The sequence below is a fragment of the Sturnira hondurensis genome, unplaced genomic scaffold (genome assembly GCF_014824575.4).
Source record: "Sturnira hondurensis isolate 20B ecotype Veracruz unplaced genomic scaffold, ASM1482457v3 Scaffold0003090, whole genome shotgun sequence".
NCBI classification, from domain to species: domain Eukaryota; kingdom Metazoa; phylum Chordata; class Mammalia; order Chiroptera; family Phyllostomidae; genus Sturnira; species Sturnira hondurensis.
In genome coordinates this window covers 9,524,544-9,544,720 of record NW_028075721.1, presented here as the reverse complement: position 1 = coordinate 9,544,720, position 20,177 = coordinate 9,524,544, and the positions used below count along the sequence as shown (strand labels likewise).

Here is a 20,177-nt window from a genome sequence, read left to right as displayed (position 1 = left end):
CTGATGCCATTCCCTCCGTGCCCTACTTCACTCTCCTATGCCTCTAGTAGGTCCAGCTGTGAACGCGAATCCATTAACATACATGGTCATCTACCAAGGTCCTGGCCATGACCTTCTGCCCACGACTTCATCACATGGCTCACCATCTCCCTTTCCAGCTTCATCTGACTGCCTCAGACTCCATGTGGCTGAAACGTATCCTCTACTCTAAAGACCTCTCAGGCTACCAGAGCTGCCCACTAACACTGTCACAGCCTTGGCCTTCTCTTCAAAACGCTGCGGAGCACCACGGCCAGTCTGAGGTAATGTCCCCACTGCTGTGCTAGGGTTCGCCTTGAGCCTGGGCGCCACAAACACCGGCGTGTCCTGGACAGAGCACCAGTGCCCGGTGCCCTCCCCAAAGCGCCTACTTGTGGAAAAGGTGTCCGCAGGGCAGCTTCCGTGCAGCCTGCATGGAGTCCCAGCAGATGGCACAGTCGTCGTTGTTCACCGCCAGCTCCTCTGGGGTTGCCACCGCGAACCTGTGAACAACAGAACGTGCCGTCGGGGTCAGTTCCACAGACGCCATTGGAGCGCCACTTCAGCCACGGCACCTCGCCACCAGCACGGTTCGGAGGGACTCAGCACCGTGGCCGACCATCAGAATCGTCACACCTGCTTCCCTTCACGGCCTGTCAAAGAGCGAGCAAGGAATTTATACGCAGACACTAACTTTGTCTTAACGATGGTTCCTGTTAGTGACAAGGGAACGTCGGGCAAATCCGGGGAGTTAAGACCCCTAGAGAGCCAGGCGGTTCCCTTGGACACCAAAAGGATGCCCACCGATTTCCCACTTTCAGGCCTGGTTTAGCCTCAGACTGGCAAGTGAGTGCCTCCCTCAATGAGGTTAAGAGTGAGTGAGTGTGAGTGTGTGTGTAAACATGCATGTGTGAAGAAGAAGTGAGACCCACCTCCTTCAAATAGAGGGCAGATGCCCAAGGAAGCCCCCATATAACAATGGTGAGATAAAAACGACATAATCGTGGGAGCCTCATACTGACTCAGCACACACTACGTACACAGCCCAGAAGGCTCTGAGCTCCCGGCATGCGTCTCCCCACCGAACCCCGCCAACAGTGCCAGGAGGAAGGCTCTGCTGCTGTCCCCGGAGAGGGCGCAGTGGGGCCCTGAGAGCTGAGGGCACGGCCCACGGCCACAGCAAGGTGGGGCCTCACGCCCAGGCAGCCCGGGGCCAGAGCCTCGCTCTTCACCAACCCGTTACCGGGTCACAAAAGCAAGTCCTCATATAATCTTCAATCTGTTATTATTAAAGATCTAAAACGAGTCAACCTGGTTAAGGTGAAAAAGGAAAAAAATACGGTAAAATAAATACATGAGTAAGATGAGCCAGCCTGGGCGACGCCGACCTGTGCTCACTCACCTGGCCTCCATGTTCCCAACGACATGCAAGTAGTTCTTGTGCCGGCGGATCCGACGCTGCACCTCATGGAACAGGTAGCGCAGCTGCATGAAGATGACCAGGCTGGCCATGGACAACCAGATGTTGCCGAATAACTGAACGAGGGGGAGAGAGAACAGAACACGGGATGAGAATGACAGGGAGCCCCCTGGTGGTGAAGGCGAGGGGTGCAGCAGAAGCTCCTCACTGCCGCTGAGATGACCCCACCAGGCCCTGCGCCTGCCGAATGGCCTGAACAGGGTGCCTGCTCTCCGGCCTAGTCACCCCATCACCAGGGGTCACTCCTGAGGCACCAGCCGGAAATGTAAAAGCTTTGTGCAGAAAGATGTACATCCACAGGATTACAAAACAGAACCAGGAAATCAGCAAAACGCCCAGTAGGGGAATAATAAGGTTGTAAACTCATGTGTGTAATATGGTACAGTTACTAATTATACTTACTATAGTACATAGTCCTATTACATTTTACACGTGACATTTCTGAGGATCATTATAAGGGCAAAGAATACTTAAGTGAAAAAAGCAGGCTAAACTACCTTAAGAAAACTAGTATGTGATTAAAAAATCATGTAACAGTGGGCTCTCACAAACACCTGAACGCAATCTCACTGCCCCACTGTCGGGGTTGGTGAATTAGATCATCACACGTCTATATGACAGACATTTTATCTCAATGGTGTTAAGAGAGTTTAGAAGAACAGTTACTAGCATAGGAAAATGTTCATAGTACATTAGCCAAAAAAGCTATTCATGGTTTTTTTAAAGTATGTTTTCAAAGTTGCTTTCAAAGGTCTTTAGAAATGTGCTGTGCCTAAACCAACTCTTAAACACTACTCTGGTAGGCTTATAATTTAAATAAGGTGCCCACCAAGGATGCTGATTCTCACCATTATGAGATCACGGAGTGCTCACCAATGAAGGTGGTGCTCAATGGTGCAATCTCTTGCACACCAGGGTAAAATGTAAACAATGAAGTGGGAGGAGTTAAGAATAAGGGCATTGTTTTTAACTACAAAGTCGGAAAACTTAGGAACCCATGAAGTAGCTTACTCGGCCAGAATTCCCTTCACCATCTGTAACATAACCGCTAAGTAACAGAAGCCACAGAAACTACGGGAAGAGGAATCCCCTTCCCTTTATGCCAAAGGAATCAGCTATCGACTTAGCCAGCAGATTAACTAGGTCTCCCAGGAGCTTCGGCAAAATCCTGAGCCGAATTGGCTCCAGGACGCCGCTTGGTACCCAGTGGCAAGAAGAGGCGTGGGCACAGCTGTGTTCGTCTGTGTGGTCTCAAGGTGGTTCCTCCCCCGACGTTCTACCTGGCAGTGCACTACCTGGGGTCCTGCCTCTCAGCTGCCAGCCCCCCCGGGGGAGGCTCACCAGCATGTGGACGTGGTGCACGAGGTCCAGGGACAGGAGCGTGAGCTCCATGACGAAGTCCGTGTAGTAGACGCACGTCCCCTTCCCTTCCCACGTGCCTTCGTGACTGAGGTCCCAAAGGTGGATGACGTATCTGCAGCGAATCCAGAAAAATCGCCTTCGTGGTTTTTGTTACAGTTGAATTTGGTTTAAGCACAGTATAGAGTAGTCACACGTTTATGTACCTTACACTCGTTACATCTTAAACTCGACTGTAAAAACAGACCGCAGTCCCCTCCCTCCTGATAGCTACTCACCGTAAAATCACATGAGCAGTCCTCACGGTGACGAGAAGAGACTGTAAAACAGATGATCTATTTTAGTAAAATTTAGGACTCCTCAGGCCAAACTGACTTTGCATAAAGTCAAACATGTCTCTGTTCAAATTAAGAGCAGCCTGTCCAACAGGGGGATTGGATGACGGTGGTCAGAAGGAACCAACTTCCAGGTATAAGTTACATAAGCGCACAGGGGACACAGTGTCCACCGTGATGACAACAGTTGACACTGCTCAAAGATAATAGCCCCTAAAAGTTCTCATCATGAGGAAAAAAATCTTTTGTATAGATAGAGAGGATGTGTGCTAACAAAGGATGTGTGTCACCCTTTCTACTGACAGGTGACAATTATGCACACCTGTCCCTCTCCTGAGGCCACCTTCTACTGTCTGGAGAGTCCTCCCAGTCATGTGGCGACCACTTCTCCTTCACGCAGCATTAGGGGACCACCACTGACTACCGAGGACAGTATTCGTGATACTGCGTGTGGCAGAGTGCGGACTCCACTGACCCAGATGGGGGCTGACCCCCACACAACGCTGTGTGCGTGCCCTTGGCCCACACGGAAGAGAAGAGAGTGAAGGAAATAAAAAACAAAATAAACCCCTCATGGCATTTTGTATCATCGAAATTAATATCAAGAACATTTTCCTCCTAACTTACCAGAACAGAACTGCTAAATTATTTATGTTTGAGATTAGGAAACTTTCAGTTATAAATGGAAAATATTCTACTACACATAGAAGAGAAACACCACACATATAAAAATATAATTTAGCTCAAAATAGCAAATCTATGACATGATAAACTATCTTAAGAGAATAAGCAGTAACAAACTAAAATAAAAATATATACTATATAGTATGATCCTAATTTAAATATCTATTTTTAGGTATACCTTGCTCAAAGTTTGGCCTAATATTAAAAATTAGATTACCGAAAAAGAAAAACATGGTATTATTCAAATGATGGTTTTATAATAAAACATATCCAAAATAAACTAATCAACACTAGTCAATGTAAATAAAGTTTTAGACAGATGTTTTTTAAGAGGAAATACAGTTGTATACTTTTCACATACAGAAAGTATTCAACAAAAGTTGGAAATGTTTTTATCACATACTTAAATATTCCTTTTCTAATTTTACTTATGGTACTATATTATACTCTGAAATGAATGCTATTAATCAAAATAAAGTTTAACCCTCTTCTAACAAGTTCCCAGTTAGTTCAAACTTAGTTGATATTAGCTAATCAGCTTTAATATATTTACTAATATATGGAACTGATATATTTTTTTCACTAATAATACCACATACGGGCAAAATAAATGTATTCTGTCTTTGGCCTGAGTGAAACAGCAAAGTCGCTGAATATAAGAACACAGAAAATTTTGACTTCTACTGAATAGAAATTGGTATTTTCAGAAAGGTTTAAAAAGTAAATTCTAAAACATACATGAGTATCAAATTATTCTTTGAAAATAACGAGTAAGGTTTACATACTCTGTTATCCTCTGAGACCCTAACTCAAGCCCCATCTGAAAGCCGCCACCACGGAGCACTGCTTGGTGCCAACACCACCCCTGCGAGGCGCCTACGGGACACCATCCACCCTGGGAGCCGCTGGGCGCAGGCTGCGCCACAGGCCGGTCTGGCACCCCGAGCCGCTCACTTCACCCTCCTGTGTCTGTTCCCCGCCCCCCGTTCACACACGGGAGTAATAAAACGAGTAAATACGTGTAAAAGTGGGTCGACACAGGCATTTAGCATGATTCCTAGTATTTAGCAGCACTTCCTAAACGATGGCAACAATAACCACTTTTCATCGGGCTATATAGCAAGGACGACAGGACGTCACATGCACGGGGGCCTTCAGTACCAGGACCCAACACGAAACAGAACTCAGAAAGTGCTTGTTAAAATGAAAGGCCAAACACCCGCCAGCCACTTCATGAGAGGAAACAGCCTGTCAACACCCCTCTTGCGTCCTTGAAAAGACTCAGAAATGAACCCAGAGCAAAAGCCCGTGGCACCGCTTACCTCCGCCGCCATGAAGGCCAGCGTGTGCATCCCGTGGGAGTAGCCCGTGACGCACCGGGCCACCGCCAGGCCACAGCAGGACAGCAGCATCGCGACCAGCAGGGACAGGACTCGACAGTGGCTGCTCATCGGGGTGGTGGGAGAGAAAGAGAGCTGCAAAGCACGAAACGGGGAGGGAAGCTCAGCCTTCATCCCAGCAGTGGTAAACTTCAATGCGAAACCCAAGGGTAACCTTGGTGGCTTTGCTCAGGGGTCTGCTTACCAAATGCAAAGCACAGAGAAGCATCCCGTTACCAGATGGCCAAAATTCCCCACCCAGCCTAAACATGAGTATGAGCTGACATAGAGATCTTCAGCATTTAATCTACTGACTACAACAATACACATTATGTTTTCATCTTAAATTCTCAAGGATCCTCCTACCAATGGGATTATAAGCCTCCAGAAGCAATTTTCCAGAGCTGTATAATTCCTCTAAACTTGAACGGGACTGGGGACAGTGCCTCGTCCTGCTGGCTCCTTCCCAATCTTGCTCTAGGCCCCCTCCCCCAAATCCACTTGGTCCTGTTCCTAGTCTGTTAGGGCTCGGACAACTGAGATGTAACCCAGGCGCAGACCTGCCACTGTTATAATGCTACCTTAACTGTACACAAGGAGAGGCAACGGCTTGGAAAAGAAGGCCTGGAGCTATGGCTCCTGAGCAGGAAGGTGTCTAACTATAAAGACTCTCTAAAGACGCTATAAAGACTCTGAGGCTGAAATGAACTCGCACAGAGGTCAAGAGCCCCTGGCCCATGACGAATGGGTAAAGAAGGGACGGACTCGGCCGTGGAGGGGGTGAAACTGCAGGGCAGAACCGCGGGGTTACCCAGGTTCCATGGAATGAGTTCGGGGGCACTCGGGAGTGAGGGTGCACCCACACAGCTCTGATCTGAAGCCTAGAGGCAGGTTTTGTGCCCAGACAGAAAAGGATTCCCTTCTCCTGGGACCAAGGAAACCAGAGAGCTAATTCAGTCCTTGCCCGGGGTGGAAACAGTGCAAACTGATCAGAAAGAAGAGCTCCAAAAAACAGAGCAAGAAGGAGGGGGAAGTTGCCCTGGCTGGCATAGCTCAGTGGAGTGAGTGCGGGCCTGCGAACCAAAGGATCGCAGTTCGATTTCCAATCAGGGCACATGCCTGGGTTGCAGGCCAGTTCCCAGCAGGGGACTCACGAGAGGCAACCATACATTGATACTTCTCTCCCTCTCTCCTTCCCTTCCCCTCTAAAGATAAATAAATAAAATATTTTTTAAAAAAAGAAGAGGGGGTAAGTGGAGGGAGATTCCAAGAAAAAATATCTGGAAGAGACCAGCTTTTATTCCGTTTATATAGTAAGGTTTCTTATGCTGTGTTCAAAACAGTGTGTGCAGATGGACGGACCCCGTGGGCTGCAACAGAACGGGAGGTCGGGTGGGAGGAGACCTCCCCAGGACACCACAGAAAGTGCCTCCCCACGGGCAGCGGGGACCCGATGCAGGAGGCTTCCCCTCTGGAGCTCCCTCGACACGTGTGTGGCGGCCCCTTCACACCACAGAACGGAGACCTGGCCAATGCGTGACCCCGCAAGCAAAGAGCTGGGCTAACACTCACGTATTCGAATCGGTCCTTGCAGAGCTGAACCATCAGGTGCAGGAACACCAGCCCCGCGAACCAGAGGCACCACATGACCACCTCTTCCACGGTCTGCACGTTCAGCACGCCGAAAATGAAAATGAACTTGTAGAAAATAAAATTCCAAAACTTGTCTTTGAGGTGCTAAAAAGAGAAACGTGGACGAAGGTCAGTACCACCACACCTAACCCGTTTAAGGCAATGTAACAAGAGCTGCGTTCTGTGGAGAACACGTTCGGTACTCAGCTCCAACACGCGTCCCCAAGAAAAGACAAGCAAAGGAAAAACTGAGCCCTCGGAAGAACAGAGGTAAGACACCCAGAAAGGGGTCTGCAGGCTGTGGGGTGTCATCCTAAGACACTAAAGGGACGTTAGCTTTCAAAAAGGAGCTGATAGTCGTCTAGCACCTTCTGAATTAAATAATACACATAACTCCCAACACAAAATGGAAAAGAACGGTGAGGGCTACAAGTACCGTTTTTACGTCTGCTCTATGGATTTTAAAACAAATAGAAAAGATTAGACTTTTTAAAACACCCTCCAGATTAAAAAATAATATACACTCATCGGGCAGCCCATAATCAATGGAAGTACAAAAACACATACAACAAAAATGACACCCTAACATTTCTGTGCAGTTTTCTTATCTTCTTCCTGTGTGCACAACGCTTTCCTCGCACTGCTTTCCTGCACTTACCACACTGTAAGCCCCTCACCAAGGTCCGTGAACATTCTCTGAATGTATCATTTTAGTGGTTACGGATGGACCCCGAAACTGTGTTTAATTTTTCACCATTTGGAAAACATCACCGTGCCCGTATCTATGTATGAGTTTCCGCTTCCCCAGCATCACCAGGGCGTCCACCCCCTTCCAAAGAAGTGGTGTCGGTGTCCACCGCCATGACCAGCGTCTCTCTGCTTCCCCGCCCTTCCCTGCACTGAGGGCTTCCAGTTCTGAAGGCTCTGCTGTACTGGAAAAGCCCGATGAGGGGTGTCTAGCCAACACACTCAAGCCATCTGTGGCCGTGGTGGGACAAAAACGTGACTTCTAATTTGCTGTGTGACTTTATTATGTCCCCGAGCTCGGAGTCCCCACCTATAAAGTGGGTCTTTCAGCCCTGGCTGGTGTAGCTCAGTGGATTGAGCGCATGCCTGCAAACCAGACGATCACGGTTCGATTCCCAGTCAGGGCACATGCCTGGGTTGCAGGCCAGTTCCCAGCAGGGGCCAGTTCCCAGGAGGGGATGCACGAGAAGCAACCATACATTGATGTTTCTCTTCTTCTCTCCTTCCCTTCCCCTCTAAAGATAAATAAATAAATATTTTTAAAAAATAAAGTGGGTCTTTCAACAGCAGCTTACAACTCACGGAGTCATTGGGGGAACTAAAAACGTCAACATGCGGACCACACATGGGCACATGTCCTAAAGGCATTCAATGCTTTAAAAAAATGCCTAGTTCGGACCTCACTTCACAGTTTATTTAATATTTGCCCCGCTTCAGGTCATCAACGTCTTTGCCTCGAGCACTCACAGAGCAAACCCACGTCAGTGCCACCGAGTCCCAATTCAGAACGGTGCACAATAGGTGCCACCAGATGACAGCATTAGCCCAAAAGTCACCCGCGAACAGCATGAGAAACGCTCCCCACACTGAAGCAGCCGAACGCAGCGCTGAGCAACAAATGTGCCCTTAGGATTCCCTCCAGGTCTCATAAAAATCTCTGGAACACTCTGAGGCCGTTTTCTGTAAATTTCCAACTGATACTTCACATTTTAGAAAAAGAAGACCGCAGGCCCACCAGGGCCAGCGCAATCCACCAGTAATTAGATCGTTTGCCCAGCCCCACCAAGTTCTGGCCCGCAAGTCAAAAGTTCTTCTTGACGAAGAAAGAAGCCCCTACATCCGACTGACCCCATTGGGGTATCTCTGGAGTGACTGTTTTGGAGAAGGCGATGGTGCTGGTGAAACGCCGCAGGGAAAACAGTTCTGCTGCGAGCGGCAGCCCAGAGCCCCGACACCACAGCAACTGCCCACAGCTCTGAACTGGGGCCGCAGCTGACCTGACAGCGAGTCGGGCTGAAAGGGCAAGCGAGGGTGAAGCCACCGCTACGCTTTTGATGGAGTAGGGTCCTACGTCTTAGCACTGAGCTAAGAGAAAGTGAAATACAGTTTTGTTTATAAGTTGTTGTCTTAAAGTCATATTTTAAACTCTTATTTTAACATGCACCATCCTATACTCTATCCACTAAAATCTTTGGGGAACGGCCAATCTGCACGGGATCTGGTAACACAATTCTTTACTGAAAGTACGTCCCGCTCACCTATGCCTCCTGAGAACACCGTTCAATCAGACTATCTCACCTAAAAACAGAAGAAATGACCTAGCTTCCTGCTTGAAGAATAATCCTAATTTACTTCTCCAAAGGGGAAAAATTAAAATCTCTCAGTGAATTCCTTTGGAATAGAATCCATATTCTAAATAGTGATAGTTCAGATCATTCAAACTGAAATCTGTGCTTCTTTAAAAACTATGTTCCTATGAGTCACAGGGAAAACAGCTGTAAGGGGCAATATTGGGGCAATTTGAATACCTTGAATACGGACTGTGGATAACATGAGACATTGTGTCGATGGCGAATTTCCTGATTTTGACCTTTGTGCTGTGGTATTGCAAGAAAATGTCCTTGCTCTTAGGAAATAAGTACTGAAAAAAATCTTTGAAAAAAAATAAGAAACACATACTGAAGTATTTGGAGGTAAAGGGCTGTGATGTCCACAAGTTACTCTCAAACAGATCAGAAGAAATAAGTTCACATAAAACAACAGGCAAATGTTAAATGAGATAAAATGTTAACCATGAATCAGTTAACCACGAAGGCATGGTAGTCACTCAACTTTTCTGAAAATCTGAAATGACATCAACTGTGAAGTTAAAAAAGTAAACCCTGACATCGAGACCCCGACCCTGCGGTCTGGACTCACCTGCCTCTCGCTCACGCGCAGAGGGCCGAACACCACACACTGGATCAGCTTGGCCACCAGCATCAGGACGCAGCAGGCGGTGTTGACGAGGACCTGCACACAGACCGGAGAGAGAGTTTAGGCCCTCGCGTCGGAAATGAGAGCGGCCCCACGACTTGGTATGAGGCCTTCAGCCATCACTTCCAATGACAGAGGCGTTCCAGTTCTCGGCCAGCACGGGAAAGGGAATATTCAAGCGCCACCTTTCCTAAGCGCACACTTTCACGAGGCGGTGTGGGGAGGGACAAGGTGAGGGGGAGAGAGGTGTCCATACGGACCCCCTAGCCGGCCGCGTTCCCCCACTCTTACCAAACTGCATATAAACCTTGCACTGTATGTAAAAATGCATGCACCTTATATACTGTAGCTATCTCCTAGGTATAGCATTTCCTACACTAGGATTTTGATCATCTCAAAGAAAAGTTTTCTAGAAAATGAAGTCGTGTTGTTGTCATGAACAGTAAAATCTAGCACGCAAACATCCTGCCCTGTCAAACCAAGAACAGGAAGAACTGAGACAAAATATCTATGTGTAGTTTACAATACATTGTTATGGGACAATCAGCCAGCCAAAAGGTACTCTCTGCTTGGTGTCGGCCTTGAAGGAAAGTTTCTGGGACATCAGAGGAGAAACCGGAAAGAAGAAAGAAGGAAGAAGAAAACTGGCCCAAGGGGCTCAGAATAGAAAGGCAACCATGAGACAGCCATGCGGGAACCAAGGCCTCCTTCAACCGGAGCGGGGCTGCCTGGCTGCTTTTTACCGTAATTAGAGACTGACAGCCCCCACCAAAACAAATCTAATGCTCCAAGGGAAAGAGTGGGCGGCCCCGACCACGAGGCTAGTGTGCGGCGCAACCCATTACCGATGCTCAAATGACTTGTACAACACTGCGCAGTGCGAAAAGGCCGAAGGACCTTGACCAAGGCAGGAGTGAGGACTCGCAGCAAATGAAAACAAACGCCAACTCAATGTCAAGGCTGTTTCCCTCTTTGATTCACCAAGCTTACTTGAAGTCGGTCATAGTCCTCTTCCCAGGGCATTTTCCCCTCTACTTCGAAAAGAAGCAAGTAAGTTTCTTTTAAAAAGAATTTTAAAAAGGAGGTGAAAGAAGAGAGGAATATAAGGAAGTGAACTGAGATCTCTTCAGGCTTCCCTTCGTATGTCACACCACCCGCCCTTGACACACAGCCCCGATTCATTAAAACGAGATTAAATCATGTTTACCACTGGTCTGCCTGCCTAATGGGGCAAGGAAGTGTGTGACATATTTTTAAAGAACCGAAACAAAAATAGTTCTGCTGAAGAAAGAAACTGTTTGATAATTATATCCAAATAACCAGGGGAAAAATCCCAAATTAGTTATCTGAAGCACCCTAGATCCCTAACTTAGGGCTCCCAGGGGAACAGCCCCACACCACACATCCAACAAACGGCTTAGAATCCTCATCTTTAAGGAGCTGACCTTAAAAAGGCTCATCTCCTGTGCTTCTAACCCCGTCAATGGAAACCTCATCCTGTTAATTAAGAAAATCAGCCCTAAGACAAAACCACAACCCTAGCCCCTCGGGGCACATCCCTCCCCCCACTCCCTGGGCTGAACAGGGTTTTGAAAATCAGCCAAATACACCCCAGTTTAACTAAGAAAGAATTCTTCCTGTTTTTGCACATAGGCATATGAAATAATAAATGCAACACATTTAGCACCTGCACTCGGAGAGCTATCAGATCACCAGACACAGAACTTAGCAAACATCCAGCAGAACAAGCAGGCTGGATGCAAAGAAGGGAAAGACATCAAATTTAGGATTGCTTAATAACTTTTCTATCCAAAACAGCATTCCCGAACATCTTGGACTACAAAACAAAAACTAAAATATGAATGGCTATTTCTCAGTTAAACTTTTTAAGTTTTTCTGGATTCAAAACTTAGGTTTTTGAAAAAAAGGTTTTTACAAAGCTTTTTTGTAAAAATTTTGTATCTTTGATTTACAAAAAAAAAAAGCCCCAAACAAAAGGCCCTCATAAATCCTATCACCCACATGTAACCAGTTCTACTTTCATCTAAATAAGAGAGTTAAACAGTAGCCAGGGTAAGAAGTGTGGGCCCTGAAAAAAAAAGACCCCTACTCAGAAGGGCTGCGGGCAGCTAGCGGGGCTCGGATGTAGAAGGAGAGCCTAGCAGCCATTTCTGCACAGGGGCCTCTCGCCCCAAGAGGCACGTCAAGGAGAAGCCTGCGCTAAGCTGCTGCCTGCGCCACGTTCCTGCCCGGGAGGGCCAGCCCTCACGAAGGAGGTCTAGAATTGTGTTTCAACCCATAGGGCTGAGGCATTGCCCCTCTAGTCCGAGCTGCTAAACTATATCCCCATCAGCATCTTTACCAATCAATCACAGTGCCAGTCAGGACAGTGCCTTCTGGGCCAATCAAACTGTGAAGATTTGGAGTCCCCATTTGCATGTGGACAGAAAGGCAGCTCCCATCCAGCTCCGGGGGCTCATTTTCTCTTTCCACCAAAGAGGGAAGCTGTACTTCCCTGCCTGGGGCTGGAACACTCAAGCCATCTCATCAGAGCACAGTGGAGCAGGCCCAGTGGCGAGCCAGAGCAGGTGGGGCAGACCAGGATGGAGCAGAGCTGTGTACACGGAGAAGGGCCCTGCCCCAGGGCCACCTTGTCCAGGGCCACCTTGTCCGGGGCCACCTCCCAGCTGTGCTGCCCGCAGTCAGGCCGCTCCTTAACCGAGTGTAACACTGTGTAACACTCCGCACTGTGCTATCTCCCAGCCCTGCTGTATCGCAGTTGAGCTCTCTGCACTGAATAAAGTTTCCTTCTTCACTGCACCTCGACTTGGCATTGAACTGGTGCTAACTACCATCAGTTGACCACAGAGGAAAAAAAGGCTTAAAAAGGTATACTGATATTAAAAAGAAAAGTTATGTAAAAAGAAAGAAATATTTGCAAACTTTATAGAAAAACTAATACTACACAAGACTCAAAGCAACTAAGAATTATTTTAAGACTATGATATAGTGTTTTTTTAAAAAACCTTGCCCTGACTGGTGTAGCACAGTGGACTGAGCACAGGCCTATGAAGCAAGGGGTTACAGGTTCGATTCCTGGTCCAGGGTACATGCCTGGGTTGTAGGCCAAGTCCCCAGTAGGGGGCATGTGTGAGATACAACCACCCACTGATGTTTCTCTCCCTCCCTCCTTCCTCTCCCCTCTCTCTAAAAGTAAATAAATAAATAAAATATTTTAAAAAAATAAAAACTACCCCCTGGCTGGCTTAGCTCAATGGATTGAGTGCAGGCCTGTGGACCAAATAACCGCAGTTCGATTCCCAGTCAGGGCACATGCCTAGGGTGCAGGCCAGTTCCCAGCAGGGGACCCACGAGAAGCAACCATACATTGATATTTCTCTCCCCCTCTCTCCTTCCCTTTCCCTCTAAAAATAAATAAATAAAATCTTTAAAAAAATAAAAAATAAAACTTATTTATTCTATGCCAATTTATAGAAAAAATGTCTTAATTGCACAAATATTGTGTCATTGCAATGAGGACACAATATATTCTCAAGTTCAAAATGGACAAAGGCTTGAAAAACTACAAATATGGAAAGAAACATCATTTTGGCATTCCTCATTTAAAAGCAAATCCCAAATCGGATCCCATTAGGTCACCAGTGATCTTCTTCCAGAAAAACAACACCAGCTGAGATTCAGATCCCTAGAACCAGGACAAACCCTCCTACCTCGGACGACCACAAGGAGGCCACTCCCAGCAGGCCAGGTCTGCACCAGCCCTTTATCCATGCAGAGCACAGCACAGGCACTTACCTCACTTCCTCGGCACCATCCAGCTAACTGACTTTTCCCCGTGGGCAGAGTCCGCTCTTTAATGTAAGTGGGTGTACGTATAAGGGTGCACTGGAGCCGTGTTCGTCATAGCAGAAAAATGGAAAACAAATGCCCACTTTTCTGCTAATAAAGCAGAAGGAGGAGACAAATTCAATAATGGGACACAAAGGGACCAGGAAAATTAACCCAGCAGCTCCTTATTCACTAGTGTTGTATGGAACCTTCAAAATAACTTGTTCCCTTAACAAAGACAAGCGTGGAAATGTGATCACTATGATACTCATTGCGCAAAGAGACTATGTACACATGCACATTTGTGTGACACATAGATGTGAATGGCATCCAGCGCATGGCCAGCCTTGGCCTCCTACTTAACATGGGCAGTGATTACAAGGGGACCGTGATGGCCACTCCTTGTAGAGGGAGACACACACTTTTCACTGGGTATCACTTCTGCGCTTTTCAATTTTTGCACCCTAAAAATGCATTATTTGTTATTTTTTTCAAGTTTAGATTCTATTCACTCATCTGACCAGTTCTGAAATTCCACATTATTTTTTCTCATTGCAGGATAGGAGACCGAGGAGTAACCAACCAAAACGGGGTGGCCTAAGTCACGGGTTAATGTTGTAACATGGGGTATTTCTGCTCTTTAAGAAAACTTTCTCAAATCTATAACACTGTAAAAAAAAAAATTCGCGTACATTTTTTTTTAAAACCTCATCAAGTGCCGTTCATTTTTATTAGTCTGCACGAAGGACAAACAAGCCCCCGAGCAGCCCGGAACGGAACAGGTCAGGTTGTACTGACTCAAGGAATCCCGGCATCGTCAGGTGCCCAGGCCTTCGCTCTGAGGCCCATAGAGAAAACCCCCTCCCAGAATGGTTCCAACGTTCGACCTGAGAAAACAGAAACTAAATGACAAGACAGGCGGGCCTCCGGGGAAAAAGAGAAGAGGCTTGGTAACAAACAGCTCAGCCACGGTGACCACTGTGTGACCCTACAGGTATTTCCGATCCTGCAACATGCAGGCCGCCACGGGCATTATTTATGAGCTGGGGATGACATGCGGTTGGACTACTAGGAACTACTGCGGGGACATGATGAAGACCGCTAGCAGTCTCCTACTTCACACCAACACACCATTTGTCTGTCTCCTCCCTTTCAGGACAACTGCAATGCATGGCCCCCTGCAGGCTCCCAGGGACAGGGACAAAATGGCAATAAAATGCAAAGAGGCACTCTTCCCTGCATTCCAGGTGGGGAAGGAGGCAAGATGACGCCAGGACGCGCATACCCAAAGCACCGGGCACAAGTCTAGCAGCGATCAAAGGGCAGCCTCCTTCCCCTGCGCCTGAAGGCTTTCCCTTCGTTTTTAAGTGGCTTCCTTTGTGAGGCTTACATCCTATTTACAAGTTTCGTCTTCCTCTTCAGCTGCCCCAATATTTACGGGGCTAACATTTTTCTCTGATTTCCTCTGGGAGGGGAAATCATACAGACTCAAGCCCAGCACATTACTTTCACTTCTGGAGTTGTAAAATTAGGGGAAGATGGGCTCTTTAAGGCAGAGTCAGCAACTGGTCCTCCAGTGGGCAATCGGTCAGTAACCACATGGAGCCACGCGCTCCTTCACAAAGTCCTCCTTTAAAACCACGAAAGCAGCACGAGCTGACAGAGTGGACAAAAACAGGCCGGGCCTGACGGGCTGCCGTGGGCCACCGGGCTCTAAATAACTGGGCAGCTCACTTTAACCCACTTTTGGTTTTGGTGATTTTTTTCCCTTGAAACGTCTATTGGAATTATTTGATCTGCATATAATGAAGTCAGAACCTTAACACTTGTTTCATATTTCTGTTTCTCCATTTTACCACGTCCTCTCACAACTTCAGAAGTGAGTATATACAAAAAAAGGAAGAGAGAGAAAGAGAAGAAGAAAGTAACAAAAATAATGAGTAAGAATAAAGAAGTGGAAAAGCCAAAACATCTAAACAGTTTAAAACCATGATAGAATGAATCAATAGGTACTTTAATGGAAGTGACATCGGAGAAAAATGTCAAATAAGGCTAGAAATGAATAACAAATGAAACCTAATCTGGAATGAAACTTCCAGAAAGTTCTAGAAAGACACAAGAGAACAAGTGATCACACCAAGGCTGAGTGTTTGTTAGTGTACGGACCCTGGCACCTCCTCTCCAACCTAGTCTCCGTGTCCACACCCAGAGAGCCCCCTGGCGTGACCTCCTCGAGGGAAGAGGTTTGAAGTCACTATATCTCCTGGCCTGTTTCCACGCTACATAAATCCATCTTCCCCAGTGCAGCCATAGACCGGCCCCTGAAAAAGCCATGTCATCAAGACAGCCCCTCCTCCCCTCTACTCCTGCTTTAACCCTACGGTGCACAAAGTCACACCCACACCCCTGAGCACAGCAGGCTAGGTGTACACAATCGGGCATAAGCCCCACACCCCATCCTCTCCTTCATCAGCTTCTCCACCATCCGCGCACCTAAGACCGCCTTGGACATTAGTCAGAACGAGGATTCCAAGGCTCCATCCTTCTCCCTGAAACTGACCCCCAGGTAGAGCCTGAGAAACTGCACTTCACAAGTCCCCCAAGTGTAAACGAACCAGGTCGCTGGAGGTCCACACTTTGAGAAACATCCTTTACCACTTACCACTTACCAAATGTCGCCTTGGATTGCTTTGGAGGGGAGGGGGGAAAATATTCACAGCTATGCCCTCCAGGGTGCCTCAGATAGTACATTAGAAAGGTTTGAAGTTGAGCCTATTCATGGAAAACCTCCTGCGATGCCACCAGACCCACACGAATCCACAGTGCGTTCCACAAAGATACCTTTCAGAGGTTTCAGTTGTCAAACAATAGCTGGCAGGGTCTGCCCACCTGCAGAAGGTTTCGTTTTTGTTTTGCCTTGCCCAGCTCTTAAAAATGGAATCCGAATGTCTTTGGGCAGGAGACAAAAAGGATACACTTTNTTGAGCCTATTCATGGAAAACCTCCTGCGATGCCACCAGACCCACACGAATCCACAGTGCGTTCCACAAAGATACCTTTCAGAGGTTTCAGTTGTCAAACAATAGCTGGCAGGGTCTGCCCACCTGCAGAAGGATTCGTTTTTGTTTTGCCTTGCCCAGCTCTTAAAAATGGAATCCGAATGTCTTTGGGCAGGAGACAAAAAGGATACACTTTGACCAAAGGTCAAGGTTACACCTCCCTCCGAGGAGGACGCTTTGAGACTCTGACCACTGCTCAGCCACCAAAGCAGAAGCCGCAACGGCGATGAGGAAAACTGGCAGGGCGCACGCGCGGAGGGTCTGAACCCGGCAGGCCCAGTGAGAGTCCGAAATCAGAGGGAAGGTGAAAAAAAAAAAAATACAGTAAGATCAACTGAGAAAGGAAAAGTGTACCAACAGACAGGAAGAAATGATACACCTGCAAGAGCCAGATTGTTATTGAAAACACTAAGAAAATCTTTCCTAAAAGTACTAATTTTCACAGAAAAAAACTTCAACAGGCTTTGTTTGTTTCATGAAGAGGTGTGCTAGTTCACTTTGAAATTTGAACATGGGTTTTGCTTAAAAACAATTTAAAAAATACCTCCCAAGGGGTGGAAAATCATTAAAGAATACTAGCTCTTGTTATATAAATACCACAGTGGCTCCTTGTCGAAGCCTTATTTATAGCCTACACTTAAAAATATATATCAAAAGCCATAATTGAAACATTTGGCAAAAAGCACTCTTCACAACTTTGTTTACCTGCTAACTCAATGGAAAATGAGATCTGAAATTAAGAGACGTGCGTGGCCCTGGTGGTCAGCCCCACACAGAAGTGGAAGAATGGAACTCCACCTCCCACTGCCTGCCTTCCACTAATCCCTTCATCAGAAGGACCCAGACACTTAATCCACGGACCCACAGAGTTCGCAAATGCCCCTGCTTCCTGATGAAGCACAGTGGGATTAATTACAACAAATGAGTTGCATATCATCCATACACTTGGAATATTAATCTCAGTCATTTACAGCCTGTTCTCAACCCCAAATGGGAACTTGCAAATGGAGACAAGACCCAAGACGCCACAGTAAGTAAACCCAGGCGACAGACTTCAATCCTGGAGCAAGTGTGCTGATCACTGAGGGATTTATGTAAGAGGCATTCAAGGCCAGGGCGGAAACAATTCTTTAGCCAAAATAACTGTTGATCTGCCCGGCCTGAAATTATCTATTGTAATAAGCGAAACCAGCCTTTCCGCCTGGTAGAGGGTGCTTGTCGGGCACTGGCGGACGCCTTTGGAAACGCTGTCTTAAAGTGCATCTCTAAAGGGAGAAATCCCGAGTTGAAAGGGTGAACCACCTCTTGACTGGCAGTGTTTGGCTGTCTGCAGACATCAACGAAAATGATCGTGAATCATCAGGTAAAAGCAACAGGAAAGGAAGGTAGGCCTGTCTGACCCAAAGAGGGCAATCCCAGACTAAGTGGCAACAACAACAAAAAGTTGTAGGGGACTGCCTCTCTCCGAACAGGAGCGTCCACACACCCAAATGCCCCCAAGTCCGCACACTCAAAGCCCAAGACCTGCCCGGCCCCTCCTCCCTGACCCAGCTTGCCGCAGCCCCACGCTCCGCGGCCCGCCCCGGCCCACCGACGCGGAAAGCCTCCAGACTTCTTTCCAGGATTCAGTGGAAGACCCGGTAACTGGCTCGCCGAGCCCACTACCCTGCGGGGACTCCTGCCCTTTGGGGGTCTTCTGGTTCCCTCCACGAGGTCCTTCAGCAACCCCCACCTCTTACTCTCCCAAACACCTAATCCCCGATCGGCTCCCGTCCCCCGGGTCCCAGCCGTGACCCCCGCTTCCCGACCCCTTCCTCCAGCCCTAGGCCTTGGGGGCGCCCCTCCTCAAGACACCCCCATCTCCTCCCCGCCAACCTCCACCCCAACCTCACCGTCTCCCTCCGCAGGGCGCCCCTGGACCCCAACCCACACTCGGTGGTCCGGGCAGAGGGTGCTTTTGCCCCAGCCACGCCCCCCGCCCCCCGATAATGGGTGACACCGCGGCCCCGGCGCCCCGCCCGCTCCACCGCGGCGCCCGGGCAGCCTCGCTCACCCACACGAACAGGCTGTCGGAGAGCAGGTACTGGGCCACGTCGCTGACCCCGGGCCCTCCGGCGCCCGGCCCGGCGACCGTGGTCGGGTCTGGCTGCACCGGGGCCGTTATGGGCTCCGGATCTTCGGGCCCGGGCCGGGCCTCGGCCTCGGGCTGGCTGAGGGCGCGGTAGGCGCTGATGACGGCGCCGAGCAAGGCCAGGCCGCTGAGGCCGGTGTAGGTGCGGAGGCTGGGCCAGGGGAAGCGCTCGAGGAAGAGCAGCGGCATGGTGGCAGCGGCGGCCTCCGGCCCCCGGGCCTCCCCGCTCTGCGGCCGGGCCCCCGCGGCGGCCTCGAGGACGGCACCCACGGGCTCTGGCGTCGCTGCTGCCGCTGCCGCCTCCTCGCCGGGCAGAGCCGGGCCGCTCCTGGCCGCTTGCGCCGCTCCCGCTGCTGCCCCTGCCGGCGCGGAAGAGCCTCGGCGGGCTCGGGGCGGATCGCCGCCTCCAGCGGGATGCGGGCGGGACGGGCGCGAGGGCGCGGCCTCAGTCCCCGGCCGCCCCCCCCCGCCCCCCCCGCCCCCCCCGCCGCGGTCGTGCTGCCGCCTAGCCCTGAAAGGCCACGGCCCGTGGGCCCTGGGTCCCTGCACCCAGCATTAGCCTCCGCCGACTGCCCAACTACCCCGGGCCGCGGACCCAACGGACAGCCGCCCTGGGCCGAGCCGACGCGCGTCACTCAGCTCCAGGGCGGTCGGGCCCCAGTCGCGTGGCCCGTCCACAGGACACGGGGACCTGGGCCACCAGTCGTCCTGCCGCTTCATTCCCTCTAACACGCCCTTAGGCAGGTCACCCCTGAGCACCCCTGTGGGCCTAACAGCTTTCTGGTGGCACAGATGGGAATCATTGGAAATGATAGAGGACCTAACCCCCCAGAAACAAAGAGGACTAATGGAGTCTTAAATTTGCCGCCAATAAAAAATGGTCAAGTTTCTGCTGTTAACTGGTAGCCTTGAGCAGTCTAAAACGAACACAGTCTAAAACGAATCTATTTCCTGATTTAGCAGGAAATAGAAATGTTTCCTCCTACACCAGATAGGATGTAAAATAGCACCATTACTTTGCAATAGTCTCAGTTCCTTAAAGAAAAAAATGTTCCGTGTAAGAGTGACCATTTAACGTGGCAATGCCACCGCTAGGTGCATCAGAGATGAAAACATGTATGTCCCCAGAAAACTCGTACACTGATGTTGACAGCAGCATTATTGTAATAGCCAAAGGGTGGAAACATCCTAATGTCCAAGGGATGAATCCATAAATAAGGGACACAGCGGCATTTTATTCGGCCCTGA

At 48.9% G+C, this 20,177-nt stretch overlaps 1 protein-coding gene across 2 annotated transcripts in view; it reads right to left on the bottom strand.

Moving 5' to 3' along the window:
- Positions 1-19,325, bottom strand: part of AMFR (autocrine motility factor receptor) — a 30,645-nt gene extending 11,320 nt beyond the window's left edge. For both annotated transcript variants that reach the window (XM_037041685.1, XM_037041686.1), the window contains exons 1-8: positions 18,852-19,325; positions 9,834-9,926; positions 6,828-6,992; positions 5,199-5,351; positions 3,136-3,176; positions 2,840-2,972; positions 1,421-1,554; positions 411-521 (exon numbers count right to left, since the gene is read on the bottom strand). In XM_037041685.1, coding sequence (XP_036897580.1) covers positions 411-521; positions 1,421-1,554; positions 2,840-2,972; positions 3,136-3,176; positions 5,199-5,351; positions 6,828-6,992; positions 9,834-9,926; positions 18,852-19,118 — 1,097 coding nt within the window. In that variant the 5' untranslated portion in view covers positions 19,119-19,325. The remainder of the gene's footprint in view (positions 1-410; positions 522-1,420; positions 1,555-2,839; positions 2,973-3,135; positions 3,177-5,198; positions 5,352-6,827; positions 6,993-9,833; positions 9,927-18,851) is intronic.
- Between the last annotated feature and the right edge of the window lie 852 nt (positions 19,326-20,177).